Source organism: Buteo buteo, chromosome 1 (assembly GCF_964188355.1).
Source record: "Buteo buteo chromosome 1, bButBut1.hap1.1, whole genome shotgun sequence".
In the NCBI taxonomy this organism is placed as follows: domain Eukaryota; kingdom Metazoa; phylum Chordata; class Aves; order Accipitriformes; family Accipitridae; genus Buteo; species Buteo buteo.
The window spans coordinates 82,331,688-82,348,965 of record NC_134171.1 but is presented as its reverse complement, the minus strand read 5'-3'; the positions used below and the strand labels follow the sequence as shown (position 1 = coordinate 82,348,965).

General features: G+C 36.7%; 1 protein-coding gene across 24 annotated transcripts in view; it reads right to left on the bottom strand.

Annotated features, from left to right (window-relative positions):
- Nucleotides 1-17,278, bottom strand: part of CAMK2D (calcium/calmodulin dependent protein kinase II delta) — a 163,064-nt gene that overhangs the window by 20,861 nt on the left and 124,925 nt on the right. For 3 of the 24 annotated variants that reach the window (XM_075037900.1, XM_075037988.1, XM_075038084.1), the window contains 6 exons: nucleotides 15,627-15,664; nucleotides 14,037-14,069; nucleotides 9,685-9,744; nucleotides 8,053-8,094; nucleotides 5,449-5,497; nucleotides 476-559 (listed from right to left, as the gene is read on the bottom strand). In XM_075037900.1, the coding sequence (XP_074894001.1) occupies nucleotides 476-559; nucleotides 5,449-5,497; nucleotides 8,053-8,094; nucleotides 9,685-9,744; nucleotides 14,037-14,069; nucleotides 15,627-15,664 (306 nt within the window). The remainder of the gene's footprint in view (nucleotides 1-475; nucleotides 560-5,448; nucleotides 5,498-8,052; nucleotides 8,095-9,684; nucleotides 9,745-14,036; nucleotides 14,070-15,626; nucleotides 15,665-17,278) is intronic. The other 21 variants (XM_075037970.1, XM_075038094.1, XM_075038075.1 and 18 more) reach the window with 18 other exon arrangements.

Sequence of the window (17,278 nt, the reverse complement as noted above, 5' to 3'; positions counted from 1 at the left end):
ATCAATGCTGCAAGCTAACAGCTGTCACAGCAGCTTTAAGGTTGGTTTATCAATGGTGATGCTAAAGAAAGTATAACATACTTTATGTAACTTTATACTTTATAACATACATAAACGTAACAGGTAATTAATCTGGAGACCCTATCCAGGATCCAAGCCAGAGGCGAGAGTGAAATCTATCTCAAAGTTGAAAACTACTGCAAAGATTACCTCTGCAAGATACAACTTGATGAAATACATACCTATTTATACTGCTGTTACAGCTGACGATAATATTTTTACAATTAATAAAACCTGGCCAAGAAATCAGTATCTAAAAAAATATACTCCATACTTTTGTAAACCCTAAGAAAAGGTCATTCCTAGATCAGACAGATCACAGTATTTACCTTTTTTGTGCTACTGTCAGATGATGGGAAGGGAAGAGAAGGAGAGACAAAAGACATCATCTGAACAGATGAGTCTCTCAACTTACACAGTAGAGAGGAAGGAGTGGAGTGGGAGAGCTCAGACTCAAGCGAATGACTCTCTGAGTTTGCATTTTTCGTGGACTTGCCCGCTGAATTGATGGAAAGAAACACAACATATGAACAAACAAAGATGAAGAGGTAGAGTGTGATCAGAGTCCTCAGCAGGCACCGGCAGCAGGAGCGGCCGCTGGGGCACGGCAAGGGTGGTGACCAGTGAGATGAAGAAGCAATGGAAGAGGAGGAGTGGTGGGTGGAACATAACCTCTCCATGTCACCCTCCTTTGTGAGAGCTGTATGAGGGTCAAGTAGATATGAAGGAAGAAAAAGAGAAGGCCAAAAGAAAAATAATGATAATTTAATTACAAGCAACAAGAACTTATAAAATCTCTGAGAACACAAACAATGTTAATGATGTACTTTTGGGAGGCAGTGTGGGTGCCAAAGAACAGTGGTAAAGGTTGTAGCCATAAATGACTCTGTTCAGATGCCAGCGCAGATTTATCCCTCTATTCAGGACCAAGATATCCAGGGTTTTGAAAGAGCTTTTATAAAAATGTTCTTAGAAATTTAAAGATTTTTCTTCAGGAAAGTATGTTCCAAATGGATTAGTTTAAATTGGTTTCTTTCTACTGTTAAACAAAATAAAAACAACAGGTATAAAATGAAATAAATTAGCAAAATAGACAAAAATACATGCCTCCTGAATGGTGAATGTTTTGAAGTGATCTACAGATGTATTAAGTAGCACAGATTAGCCAGAATTTACCTAATCTACACTCAGCAATTTTTCCCATCGGGAATCATCATTCTTACTAGTGCTTTCATTAATTCATTTCCAGGGGCAAAAAAATATCATGAGAAACCTAGGTTTCCTGACCATGATAAATTTAACAGCTCAGCTTTAAAAGTCTGTGTGCATTGCTGGCAAAAATAACGATGGTATTCTACAGCATTACTGAAAAAAACCTATCAATCTCATATCAAAGAGATGCTGCCAAAGAGTTCCAGCCTCATTACTACAGGAAGGAGAAATCCCACAAGCAATCCCAGAAGAAGGCATTGCCTACGGTCCAGTTTTCAGTATGTTGTTTCCGTCCACTCCTGTCCTTATACTTAGGAGTGATCACCATCATGCAGATAAGCCCACAAGCAACGGTTAACGTCAGGAATTTATGTTAGCAAGGAACCTGAACTACAGCTTCAAGTAATTTCAGACTCAAATTCTATAATTGGCTTATTCCTTGAATTATTAAAGCTCACTGTTGTTTGTCAAGCACTCTTTCTAGTAAAAGAAGTATGTTCCAGTCCTAAAAGATGTACATGCATAAGCAAGACAGTTACAGACACTAAGATTTTCAATAAATAACAAATTAAAAGTCTGATTTTACTGTCCTCAAGTTAAAATACCTGCCTTCAGAAGTGAAAATAGGGTGAGATCCTGACATGAGAGGAGAATACTGTATGCATTCCTTGATAGGTATGAGGTAAGAATATGTTCCTAAAGGCACGTTTGTGATAGCTGATTTAAGACTTTTTTTAAGTGCTACCTTTCCTTAATGAATCGTAACATTTGTAATACTTTGTACAGACATGCACATGCACATACACTCCCACAGGGCACACAAAAACACAACTGTGCTGGAGATACTATATCCCACACAGCCTCACATGATTCACACAACTTTAACACAACCTTAAAGAGTCAAATCAATAAAAAGTAAGAAACCACTTGGTGCAGAGCTGAACATTTTAAATATGTGTGGGCCAGTAGTCTGTACAAAGGAAGGAACCTTGTACCTGTTTATGCAAACTATGCACGGTGTTAGCATAACAAGCAGAGGAATAAAATGCATAAATTGCACGTCTTTGCAAAGAAGAGTCATTCCCTGTGGGGTGTGGGTCATACTGCAATACTATAAAACATGTTCTAATACTACATTTCAGTTACAGAGTGGCATCCTCATTTCCCTTCTCCTTCACAGGAAGGAGAGAGCCTCTTCCCATGTTGTAGTCCATGCTGTGAAGAAAAGCAAAAAGATTTTTAAGGTCCTTTATCACCTAAGGTGGGAAACATTCCTTCTAGATCTCAAATTTGATGACAAACACCATCATGAGCATACACATAAGGACCCAGACAGTCAGTAATCTGACAGAATTCTCTCTGCTTCCTCCAAAATGCATTCGTCCCTATCAGTATCTTATCTCCAGCTGCAGCCAGTTCCTGACAAGAGAACAGCTTTCTCACTGTTGTCGTAGAAAATCTACATCCAGAAGTCAAGTTTGGTGTAGGGGGAAAGTATCTTTCCTAAGTGCCTTGCTAAAGCATGAAGCTTGAGCTTATAATAGCTGTCAGGGTGGCAGGACTGCTATTCCCTGAATCATTCTAGAAATTAGACCCTAGGGGTGCTGTTAGCTTTCATTTGTAATAAAACAATCTGAAAAGCAGCCTTTGGTGGAAAGACTGGAAGTGTGAGAGGAATACTAAAAAGTGAGAAACAAGCAAGCTTGCAAGCAATTAATAACAGGGAGATTATAGTTGTTTTTTAAATAAACAGAAAATGAAATCACAATACACTGGAATAAAATGTGCACCTGGTGTCTAGTGAACAGGGTAGCGGTACCGCCGGTTGTTAGGCCATGGACCTGATGCTGAAACAGCTGCATCAGTGTATGAGGTTATCGTGATCATTCCAGAACGTCAGCAGTTCAAACTGTCATTCTTGGTGGGGAGAAAGCATCCCACCTTCGCACCAAAGCAGGTGAAGAGCAATACAACACTACTCTGCCTCCTCTTCTGTAAGCACAATTAACATCTTTCGCCTAGCTCCTCCTTCTGCAGCCTCCCAAAAATACACAACACGACACTCTCTCTGGAGTACAGCCTCAGCTCATCTTACTGGCTCATCCAATTTATGCCCTTTGTATCGCTATCGTGTAGCAACAGGTCAGGAAACAGAAAACTTCATCTGCCAAACATTTTACATCTGTCACTAAGCTACAGCAAAGAGAAGGACACAGCTACCATCTTGTGTCTCAGCCAGTGTGATTACTGCAAGATCCTCTTTTCTGTTTGGGGAATAAAGTGCATCGTGGCCATCCAATCTGCTCTGAACTGTGATACTACAGAATCATATAAAAGAATTAGGCAAAAAAATTTCATTGTTGTTTTTCTTATAATCGTATTCCTGAGATACAATTCTGCGCGCTAAGCTTCAGACAGAATTTTATAAAAATCCTACTGTTATAACATCATGTTAAATCATCACACAGAGGCCCTATAATTAAATTATTCATTTCATGAGGTTAGTTGCTAAACTACACATAATGGTTTGAAGGAAGAAACACAAAGTGTTATGAATAAAGATAAATTACACTGTATTTTCCTCTGCATCAGCTGCAGATACCTGTAATTGTTCTCCAAGCCATTACTTCGCATTAACTCAAACCACTATCGCTAGGTTGTTATTTAAAGTGAGCGGGTACTGGCTGTCAACGCACCCAAGACCTTGCTCAAGAAGAGGTTAAATGATTCACTGAAACTCTGAGAACAAAGTGCTGACATCAGTGACTTAATTAGCACTAACTGCACCTCACACAGCACTGTAAGTCACAATTCACAGCTGCGCTGCTACTAGCAGATAGAAAATCTTCTCTCCACCGAGGGAACGCCAACTATGCAAAAGTAGAGAAAATTACCGCAGCACAGCAGACTGGAGATACTAGCCCGTATACCAGCTGAGCTCCTCAGCCTTTCCAAAAGCAGTGTGAAGAGCAGCAGCAGAAACAAGACTCTGGGCTCTGCCACAGGCTTGCTCTGCTTTCCTGTGCAAGCCTGAGTTAAGCTGCCATGACTTAAATGCCCGATGAATCTCATATGGAGCATAATATAAAATCTGCATTTTCAACACCACGCTCCTTGGACAGCCCCTATCAGCAGACTGCGCTTTCATGTTTACGCTATCAATTCATTACCCTGGCAATACTGGTATTTTCATCAAACATGCACAGCACCTGTTCTACCAGTCAGAAACTAAGAACTAGATATTTTTGATACAATTCTAACTACTTTATGTTTGAACCTCTTTAAATTCTACAATGTTCCCATGCTCTTCAGAGGCCAGCAAAGCTCTTTAGCAGATTTACTTTGTATTTTAGGGCACAACTTTGCTAATACACGCTTTTAACAGCGACTTAGGCATTATACTACTTCCAACATAAAGCAAAGCCCATATTACAATGGTTTCTCCACATTTTATCTCTGGCTTGCGTTTCACCTGTATGTGTAACATTGTTCTTTGAGGCTGAAAAATAATCTTTTCTGTGAACCAGAGATACACAAACCTAATTTGTTTTTTTTAAAACCCCTTTGTCTTAAACCACGATGTTATTAAAGTAAGGATGAGTAACATCACAGGGTAATATTTAAAGGGGAAAAAATGGAAACAAAAACAATACCTGTGAAGTTACAGAACTAACTTTATAAAAAAATTATTGATTCTATTTTTTTTTTTAAGAATAAAAGAAGATTGAAATAAGTGTATGGACAGAACAAAAGAGAAACATGAAAAAACACTGGCATCTGAACAGAATAAAAATTAAAACAGTGACATAAAACAGCAAACCCAAAACACAAATGCATGCTAAAGTACATAAACTAAGTAAGAGTTACAAAGCACTGAGTTACACATTTTTAATCTACTACTATTATTACTGGAACTAATATCTTAATTAATAAGCAGTAATTTTACATTCTTCATTCCAAAACATCATGGCAAATGGTGTTTTGGGAAATGAAAAATCAAAGGTAAGTCTGAAACATCTCAAAAGTAATGCAGAAGAGGATAATATTTTTTAAACACAGAAAAATGGTATTCTCTCTTAAGATTCATTAGGAGTTTCTGTGTTTAATGACCTAATGAAACACATTCACGTAACTCATGTTATTGCTTCTCCAAACATTTCAAGCTCAAAATCATACCTTTCACATCCTCATCTTCAATGGTTGTATTGGAACTCTCTGTTGACTCCTGTTGAGAAGTAAATATATGCAGAATGTATAAAACAAGCCAAGCCGTATTTGCGTGCCTTTGAAAATTACAGTTAGTTACAGGTATCATGCAAACACTTGAAGCAGGGTGGGATGTAATTCACAAACAAATGGTCACACACTGATTAAGACGTTTCCACCTGAAACTGATGTCAAACATTGCCATTCTCTACAGTAGGGAACATAAATACATTTCCTGCTGTCTAATGCTTTTACTTCACAGGAATGTAATGGAAACTTTTTTCTTTAACATCCAACTGTACAAAGTCCATCTGAAACGTTATATGAATTACCTCAGCCAAGTAGGAGAGCTTGCCATTTTAAGCTTAGTGATTAAACCAACTGTGCAAAATAAGTCATTCCACTCCTATTTTGGAATATGCAGACTTCTGCATGCTACAATTTACAACTGTTTTTCTGCTCATATGACTGATGCAATGTATAATAAAACAAAGTATCCCAGTGATTTTAAGTATATTGGATCAGATTGTGTCATTTTTATACTGTTTCTGTGATCAAAATTTTTTTTTAAGGAGATGGGGAATTGATAAATATACAATAATGACTTTGACAAACTAAGGTATGTTTGTAGTAGTATTCTTCAAACAACCAGTCATGTAGAGGAATGACTCATCTATCAGACAGTTTATACTTCAGCCACCACACTGTTAAAAAGGCAAGGACACTGTATCTCAGTCTTTCATGAATTACCAGAAACATGAAATATTATGGGCAAGTTCAACAGGGCACCGTCAAATTGAATAGGTACACAGTTTTAGAAAGCTGGAAAGTTTTTAAACTTGATTTTTTTTGATCTGTATACTTTCTTGAAAAGTAGGATCAATATATATATACTTATTGTTTTTTTCATTCACAACTCAATAGTAAAAAGGATTAACTGGTCTATTTTTATCTGAGAGATAGAAGATAGGACTGCTATTGTATTCAACTCTTTAAAAGATTTTACAATTAAATCATAAAAGGTAGATTTGACAGTGCCCTTTATTTACTCTGTCCTTACAAGGCTGAGCCAAAGGAATGTTCAAAATGGTTAATGCATTACTCAGAACTTAAAAAAACAGAACGTATGTGCATCCATAAATAAAACCACATGAATTAATTCACACACACACAAAACTGAACAAGTCACCATGCTTTTCCTGAGCTGGCTGGTGTTAGACGTTTCACTCTACACAGATGTATCATGCTCTAATAACTTAAAATATTAGATAAAGTACTTATAAGTAAACAAAACCCCCACACAAATACAAGTTGTAAACACCATGCACAAGCTCACACGGCAGATGTAGCCTGTAATACTGAAGCATCCACTCCAGCTGCCATACTACAACGATCCGTCTTTCAGACAAATTTAGGAGTAACTCTCCACATGAAGTGGTTTGCTTGTTTGCTGTGACCTTTTGGGACATTGAGTATCTTAATTGCTAAGATTATATAATGAAGCCAAGTAGATGTAGTCATGCCAATATTTTATCTGGGTTTTCTGGTCTTTAGTGGACTTCAGTGATAAAGATTAGACTAGTGTTCAAACACAGGCTGTTTGTTGCCTATGAGTTTAAACTCGGGGAGCTGAAAAAGTGGTAACATGAAAATAAAAGCTCTATGTTCAACAGAGGCAAGGTACATAAAGGAATGGGATATACAAGCACAATACACACCGTCAGCAATTTCATGCTTGAGAAATGTCTGCATGCGTTATTTTTTCACTCAGATTCAATCCTTCTCATATGAAATAACCACAAGTAGTTAAGACTAGATAAATGAAATGTCAATTCTTTAAGTCAACACTGTAAACAGTGAAATTTTTGTTGAAGAGTAAATTCTTTCCAGGAAACCTAGGAACATGTGTTATATGTAAATGATGATATTTCCTGGCCCTTTTCAAGTCCATGCATGAAAAAAACAAAACAAAACACATTTTAGGAATCAGCTGCCAAATGCAAACATCACAATACACAAGAAAAAGAAAAGAGCATGAAGAAAACGTATAAAAATCAAGACCTCGTTGTCACTTGAAATGTTAAAATTTTTTTGAAACTGCTCAGTGATGTTATGGGAAAAAAAAACCAAAGTCCTGTGCAAAAGACACGTCACAACGTGATGTATAAGCATGCTGAGAAACAGGAGATGGAATAAACTTAAATGACATCTTTATCTAAGGTGACAACTGCACATAAAACTCGTCAGTATAATCTCACCACGCTCTGAGAACAGAGTTCTTTGGTTTTACTTAGACTGCAGCATTTTTGGCTGAAAACGACAGACACACCACACTCCCCAAGCCTGGCTGCACAGGGTACTGAACTCTGCCAATTGCTTCAGAAGCTCAGCAATCAGCAGGACATGTGTAGCAGATGAACACACATGAAAACAGGCTCCAGAGACACCAGGTGGAACAAATGTAGGAATGAGATTTTCCTCGATAAATTCCTGGAATGGCCCTATCCTGCTGTGGAAGAGTGGATGAAATGTGTGGTGTGGAAAAGCAAGATGGAGTTGATTCTTTCTGAATACCTTATTTCCATCAGGGTTGTGGATTACTGTAGTTTGGGGCTCCTGAGCGAGAACAAAATAAAGAGAAAAAGAGTTCCCATTGGTAAATACGTTCTCATTAGTGTGAGGGAGTGCAAGAAGAGCCAGCTTACAAATGCCGAACACTGACAAGAGCTAAAACAAATGTTAACTGTTGCCAGAGGGTGAAACTGGATGTCTCAAATACAGATTTCCTTAACAGCAAGCCAGCAAAAAAGACCACCTCACTTAATGCAGCAGCATGCAGAGACCTTATTCATGACCAATGTATACAGGGCTTTGAAGCTCTGGAGACCTACAGAGGCTCTCTTTTGCACAAGGGCATACTAAATGTGTTGCGTGTTTTCCTGTCCAAGCCAGGCCAGACAAGAAGGCCAGAAAACACCTCTTTTCTTTAAGCACGTTTGCTTGTATTAGGACTAAGTGATCAAATCAAAATACAAATGAATCGGTAAGGATTAAGGATGAGATAACTAGCTCTAAATGCTACCAAGTTTTGGAAGACGCAGGTTACTACCAATTGCTGCCCTGGCAGAGCAGCATAAAAGCAAGCGAAAGAGATCTTTGTGTCATTTTAAAGTGTAATTTCCCCAAATCCTTTTCCCTTAAAAAAAAAGACTGAAATGGCAGTTAGCCAGCATACTTTCAGCAAGGACTATTGTGCATGGCTATGTCTGGGAACAGACTGCCATATACTCATGCATGAAACCCGTCAACTGGTCCTTAGAAATTACATAGCAATGTATGCTTCAGTGCCAGTTGCACAAAAAAACTCAAGAGGAAAAATCTCTCCCAATGTGTGTGAATTATCCGCATTTTCAAAGCTATATATGCAGGCATAGGAGAAACAATACTTCACAAAATTAGGTACTTATGCACTGGCATTTATGTTTGTCAGCCCTCTGATACATGTATGCCTAAGGAATAGGAGCTACTAATAAAAGCAAGACTGCAATAGAAACATTCATGAACAGCACACCAATTAGTAATATGTTCCTAACAGACCTTATTAATGAGTAATGTCTCCTGCAGATTTAAATGTAAGAGAAACAAGCAAAAATGCTTAGCACTAGATGCCTCTTGATCCCCGAGAAGACTTGCAAAGTCCTGCTGAGTTTTAGGAAATATGGAATGAAAATCTGAATAAGGTCTATTTTATGGTAGCCTAGCAATAATCCTGTTAGCTCTCCTTGATATCAATACTTATACTAAGACAGAGCAGAGAAAATAACAGAGCTGCCTTTTTTTTTTTTTCTTTTTTGTGCAAAAGGTTAGCATTAAAAAGATGGAAACAGTCATCAGGCAAAGAGCTAAGAGCAACATAAAGCACATTCTATTCACTTTCTGGCACAGCATGCAAAAAATTCAACTACAGTTACAAAGGCTATGACTCTACCGCATCCAGCTTCCATGTAACTTTTTATATTAATAAACACGCTCTAATGGACTTCCTCACAAAAAAAAGAAAGCATAATTCAAACAAAAAGTTTTTCCAAAACCTGTTTTTAGAAAGCAAACAGAGTAAATGCATGAAAAAGCAAAAAAAGAAGGAAGAACAAACAGAAGACAGTCAAAAACTTCAAGATAGCACGAGAAGGAAGATTCCAGGTATACCAGCGCCGGGGTAGGAATATTTTCCTTGGGGCTGGTTACCACGTTCGTTTTGTTGTTTATCTGTAGGTATGCAGAAAATAGAAACAGACAGGCCTTAGAACTCGCAGTAGGCACCGTATCTATATCTCTCTGTATAGAACATCTATATACAGATATAGATATCTATATATAGATATAGATATGGAAATAAAGAATCACAGAAAGATGAACTTATGAACTTGAAAGAACACTAACAATAGGTCCGATAGCTAGCTGCAACTCCTCCAAACATGCTAGCTACGGGTTTTCAGATGCAATATATGAAGGTCTATGTAAGGTATAGATGACTTCAGCTGTGACACTTAAAAAGAACAGAGCGCCTTTATGTAGCAGCTAATCACATATAAGAAAAATAAAGAATTAATATGGGTTTGAAGAAAGTCCTAAATAGCCTTTGCGATTTCTTGACAGGAGACAGTATTATTAATATGTGATTATTCATAGCTCTCCAGAAATCTATAGATTTGTTCTACTGGCTTCTGGGAACAGATTTGAATAAATATAACTGATTCCAGATCTGAATAAATACAACTGATGCTCAAAAGAGACTGGTACCCCTTTATCTTTTTTGGTGTTATTTTAGACAAAAATAATTGGCAGCTGTGATTTTTTGCACTCTCAAGAACCCTGCAGTAACTGTGTATCAGCCTTTCAATTTTGGTACTATAACTTGAAAATGTAACATTTCACACTTTATTTATCTGTAGTCTTACATCACAAATCAGTATGTATCTGCTTAGCTTTACATGTAGATCATCACGTTAATTCTTAAGCTTAGCATAGTACTACACCTTCACAAGACTTTTGGCTTTTACTTATACAAAATTTCAACTCAAATTAAACTGTTTAGCAATAAGTTTAAAGGTATCTGATTCTTTAAATCCATTTTTAAGATTCAGCTTTCATAAATACCGTGGTATGAAAAGAACAGAAATACTGAAAATAATGTACTGAGCCACTTTTTACATGCACTAAGAAGCAAGATTAAAGTATAGTAAAACTAGTTTGAAATATGTAAATTTTTTTTAACATTAATTAAGAAAAAAATATGAAGTACATTTTGGTCATGTCTAATTTTACAAGAGCAGTCCAAAGCGGCATGCAGAACTGGGTGTACAGATATATATTGCCTGGAAAGACTTTGATACAAAAAAAAAAAAAAAAAAAAAAAGTTCTATTGAAGCTTCTAGTCACAGTACTTAATAACAAATGCGCAAAATGACGGAAAAAAGTCCAAAATCATTTCATTAATGGATTTTTGTAAAAATGTAATGAACTTCTTCATTTAAAGAAACAAACTCTAGCTATTTTGGGGTCAAAATGTGTTATTTTTTCTTCTAAAAGAAAACCTTTCTAAACCAATTAGAAAATGGCGATATGCTAAGTAACATATATGAAAAGGCATAAAGAAAGAGGAAGTCCAAGAATAGTGGACCAAAGTGAGCTCTGTATGAAACATCTGACTTCTGATTTAAACTTCCCGATGACTCTGTAGTCTCAGATGAAGTATTCAGCTTCTCAGCATGCAGGCTAACATTTAAGTTTTGTCTGTGCTAAGGGCTCTGCTAAATTTGAGCCTTCAGAATTTAGCACCACTGGGGAAAAATCACTGAACTTCAGGTCCTCAGCAGTTTTTGATGCTTATTTTAGTTTGGTACAGGTGTGGCGGCTGACTTGTTGATTGCAGGCATTAACCCTGCAGCTGAACTGAATCTTACTTAGGATATGCCTAGATTATGGAAATGTCAATAGGATCTGCATTAATTAATTACAGATTGCAAATTTCCTCATCTTAACCAGCTTTTAACTGGCTTTGAAGAACATAAAGCAGTCTCTTTAGTTAATGTCAGGGAACACTATTTTGACACTAAATGTTACTTAGTAATATTTGTGATAGGAACCATTCTCCCATATAGAAGAAATATAATTTTCTTTTATTTAAAACCAAAGTTCACAGTGCTTTACAGCAGGAGCATGAAAAACTTCTTTTTAACAATGATCTTTCTACAGAAATTGTCATTAAGAGAAAATACGGGTCATTATCGAATTCCAAGTGTTTAGTTTATGCCCCAACCTGGCCTAGTTATTGTCAAATAAATTTCATTTATCTATTCACAATTACAGCCATAAGTTGCAGGGGTGTCTGAACTCAAGGCAGAGAGAAAATAAATACTTTTGTGCATACAGTCATTCATGGGGAGACATAAGTATTGGCACATATTTTATGTATCAACTAACTTCATTCGATATTTATGGGACTGTGAGATGGGCAAAACCTGAACTCCTTACTCAGGAAAAAACTTTTAAAAAACCCCAATCACTTTAGTAAATGAAAGTTCTACAGGAGAATTGTGAAATAGTGTGAACACATACAACGCTACTTGACGGCATACCACATCTTCCAAAACAAGAGAAAAACCACATTATCAAGTTGTAGAACTGCAAGTTCACATTTTTATGACTGTAGTCATCAAGAGACTACGAATAAAAAGGCCCTAACAAAAGGCAGATAGACATAAAGAAAAAACAGGAGGAAAGAAATTATGATTTCACCAGATTTCATACAGTCCTATTCAGTAGTAGCTTAATGCAAAAAATAAAGTGATATGCCAAACGAATGCTTGTTGTTCAATACATAATGAAAACAGGTTAATCAAATTTCAATTCCAATTTTGCCTGAGTAAGGAGAGCAGGCTTGGGTCCATACTCCCTTGGTGAAAGTCCTATAAAAATAAACAATATCCATTACAGCTACTGCTGAAAACTGCAGGAAATGTATTCAAAACTTCTCAGTAAGACATCGAGAATACAACATTCATTAGTAAAAGCAGAAAGAGAGAATGTAATTCAAAATACAGTTATTTCTTCTGTGTAAACAGAACTTGGTAAAACCCTTTGAAAGTTAAGAGAGAAAACAGCAATAAGCCTGTACAATTTCTCTCTCGTAGAACACATACATATGCTTTTATTAATGTATGAACACACATGGTGTATTTTGCATATAATTTTAACAGCAAAGGGAAATGATCCCAAAAGGAGTAAAATATTTTTGTATGAATCAGTTATTCTAAAGTTGAACTGTGCTTAAGTGGTGACCTTCTATTTGTTGCAAAGAAGGAAAACTTTTATACTAATACATCTCTTGTCAAAAGCCACTCTCTTAGGTCTGACAGTAGTGCAAGACAGACACACACAAACGCTCCGAACAGCTGGGCATGACTGTAGAATCATTATTGGTCTTTCTTCAATATATTATAAAAATATTTTAGGAAACAAAACCTGCATCTTGGGACTTAATCTGTCACGTGGTACTTCTGTAACAAAAAGCTAAAGCACGCGTCATACTGGGGACACTAGAAATATCCCCACAGTACCTTTCTGGTGACCCTCATTTGGACACTGCAACCACTGATCCTCTGTCACTGAAATCTATGCTCACCCAAAGAACAGACTATTTACCTGTATAACGACATGTCTGCTCAGACCTGACCAGCAGTTTTTGCTTTTCAAGGAGGATTGTACTTCCCAGTGAAAGCTGTGGCTGAGGGCCATTTGCCTTCTCTCTTACCGGCAGCAGCAACAGAAGCTGGCTGGGACATCACAGCTGGTCATCATGAACATCTCAAAAGTCAGATTCAAAACCGTAATAAACAGGAATAGAGTAAGTTGCTGTGTGGGATCACAGAGGCCAAATGAACGCAAGACTGTAGAGTAGGTTGAGGAGGAAGAAAAGCTATTGAGACTGACTGTCAGTTGGGACATCTTGTGACAAAGCCCTGAGCTGTGAAGGAAGTTAGCTGGGAAACTGTAGTATGGAAAGGCTGTGAAATTGCTTTTTTTACTCCGGAGCATTTAGCATGGCATCTTAGTCTACAGTGGCTCAATTAAAGCGATACTATTTCACTGTGCAATGTGGTTTGTGTTACATTTTATGGTATTAATGCTATTAGTTTTTAAAATAAGGAGGTTTTAAAAATTAATAGAAGGCTGTTATAAGATTACTATTTTGTTACTATTTTTATTTACTAAGGATAGCTGCATTGGCCAATGTTACATCTACTTTTTTGTTTTCATATGTCCCCAGGTTAAAAAAAAAAACAAAAAAAAACTTGCTTGAAAGAATTGCAGAACAATTCACTGTGGATGGCATGTAGCAACTGCAGGCTTAAAATTCACAAGGTTGTACTTTAAAGTCTTGCAGCTTCTCACAGTATGTTAACAAAACTAAATGCAACTGTTTGATTTCTAAGTGTGAACGTTTCACAGGAGGAAAAAAAAAAAATAAAAAAAAATCTGTCGATAAAGATCCTCACCATCATCTGAACACTCGAACTGGACTTCCTTTTCTGAATTGACCAGTCAGAGAGAAAGGAAAAGAAGAAAATGTGACTGGTTGGATTTGAAGTATCAATGCATGGAGTACAGTATATTTCCGTTTTGGTTTTTTGTTTGTTTGTTTGTTTATTTTTTTTAAGAAAAAGACAGCTTAAGCTGTAGGAAAGGGTGGAAAAATGCTATGGAGTATATAGTATCTCAGTAACGGAAATGACAAAACCAGACTTCCCCAGATGTAAATTTACTCCCTTTGCTCCACATGACCATGCAGAAAAACAGCAGACACATCAAATGTGCTGAAAACCAAAGTATCAAATCCCAACAAGTGTAATTTAGGCAAAATTTTGGCAACAATTGTTTCCGACATTATAATCAAAACTGAGATATAACAAATACCATCGTAGACCTGTAGGAGGAATGATATTTAAAAAAGGAGAAGCTGGTCAGATAGAGTACGTAAAATTTATATATTCCACAATGAAATATGTTAAGGGTTTTCCACAGGAATGATAGAATAGTACTAAATGTGTGCTTCTCCATATAACTAGACTATCTACCACTTGGCAGTATGAAGCATTGAAATCGTAGCGTACTCACTTCATTTTAGGTCAGTCTCATGATTTTTTTCATAGGAAAAGTGTGCATATGTGGGAGAACAGGAACAAACATACTATGAATCTGGTATTTAAGTATACAATGTTTTGTTAAAGTAAAAAGTTAAGATTAAATAGAAAACTAAAATTCAGGTCAAAGACACACTTCTGAGTAAACACACAGAGCACAGAAGAATATCTTTTGAATCATATAATGAAAGCTTGAGGCACTTATTTTAGTCTTCAGGAGTCCTCTGAGAAAAGAAATAAAATATTTTTCATTGCTGAGTGATTTTTTTTTTTTCTGGCTGTTTTTCAAAGTATTTATCCAGAATGTTCATTTGTGAAGCATCTCTCCTCCTGCAGGATCTGGTGACGTGAGAATAGGAGCTCTAAATCATGTATGAAAGCTGCCAAAATGTTCCCTTCTTAGCAAGGTTTATTAGTCAGGATGAGCTGATTTGTTGAGATAGTAAACCCCTCAAGTTCTGCCAAATATAGCAAGTACATCTGGCAGAATACACCTCATGTGGAGCCAAGACTACCAGTAAACTTTTAGTCTTCCATGAAATCTAATGAAAAGTCAAGGGTAAACATGGAGGCAATAGAGCTGCAGATAAACAGTGATACCTAAGAAGCTAACATGCCCACCACTAAATCATTATTCATATTTATAAGCTAATTAATAACATTGAGTCATTAATTACACAATCATCCTTCAGTAAAATAGCAAGAAAAGCATTTTCTCCAGTAGTTTTCAATCTTCCACTTATTAAAATGCTTGTTTTTCAATATTTATTTCATTTTTTTTAAGCTTCGCCTACTAACTTTAATCACTTCAAATACACAGTAAGAAGGACTTCTTAACAAATTCTATAAAGGAAAGAAATAACAAGGATCAATTCTAAAAACTGGCAGAAGTTACAGATAGGTGGTGACTAATAAAATATATTTTAAAGCACGTGTTTAACCTACCTTAACTCCATCCGGCTTTTTCAGTAAACTCTTCGCTGCTGTAAAATGAGACAAATAATTTCAGTGTCAGGTGGTTAACACTGAGGTCAACCAGCTGCGCAGCAAACCCCCATTGCTTCCCAGCTGCAGATACATTTTCAGCTTTTATTTCCCCCTTTTGTTGCTCTGAGTATAGGAAACGAAATATTTAAGCAACTATGAACACTTCAGATTATAATCCATCTCTTTTTCCATTGATTAAAGCTGTAGGTTAACTTACTTATACAAGGAGAGACCTCCTTGGGTGGCATAGAGGAAATGGAAGCAGGGTGAGTGTAGAAGCAGCAGCTTTGGATACGTTCATTTTTTCAACTGCAGTATGTTTACAATTGATAATGGGGATAGTTTGATACAACTATGAAAACGTACGGTTCTGATGGCACAGACTTTGATCAGGTGTTTGCAGAGCCCACTAGTACCTTAATGATGATATTAATATGACACTGACATAAAAGTAACCAATATCAGATCAATAAGGTACCTAAAGAGCGCAGTGAGGTACAATACTATCTATTCCACCTAATGAAAAGTAAACTGGGTTTTAAAAAAGCACCTCTGAGCAATTGTTCTTTGGGGATTTCCCACCATGACAGCACCAGTCAACTTGCGTCAAAGGTCAGGAAAGTTGCAAATGAGGAAGAACAATATGCTAGTGAAGTGGTGTTTTGGAGCAGTGCTTCCTATGAGTTAATAACAACAAATGGTAGGCTTTGCTTTAACTTCTAATGAAGAAAACCTGTTATTTTCCGAACCATGTTGCACACTGATCAAATTTCTTCAAAGCACTGGGGACTGCTGGACAAAACTTCACTTGCTGTAATGTTATCCATGTGTTAGGCTTTCAATTCCACCACTTAAAACTGGCATCAAGATCGTGGCTGAATCATTCCAAATTACTAAATTTGGAGGGCTAATATGCAAGCAAGCACACCTGAAAACATTTACAGCAGAAGTACATGGTGGGTAACCTACCAAATTCAAATAAACGATTCACTAAAGCGTAAATGCTTCATGACTCACTGCCAAAGACTTGAAGAATAATAAATTACAAAACAAGCCTGGCAATTTTTTTTGGTTTTATTGTTGTTTATGACCCAATCTTCCTATCAGAAAGTGTATCACAGCTTAGGTTGTAAGAAAGTGCTATTCTATATACGTTGTTTTGCTTAGAAGTAGGAAGCCTTTTTGCAAGGGAAATCCTGCAGCTCACAATCTGGCATAAGCAAAGGGAGACAGTCCTGACATGGAGCTCCCATCATTACCAGCATCCTTCTCTTTAAAACAAAACAACAACAAAAAACCCCAAACAATTAGACCTTGCAAGCCTAAGGTTACTCAAACTAGCTGAGGATATTTGAGTTATTGAGTACGTGGTTTGAACTTGAAGTTAATTTCTGAATTTGTGGATTATTCTCTGGCTACATCTGCATTAAATGCTCATTTAGCTCTGGTTCAGAGTACAGAAAAAGTAAGATCACCTCGGAAACTGGACAGAAATAACTAGTGTCCATTATTGTGTTGTTCACATTAAAAAACCTGGAAAGTGAAGCCAGGTTAATGTTTATAATTTCATTAATATATCAGCCCTCCAAATGCAGTTTATTAATTATGGA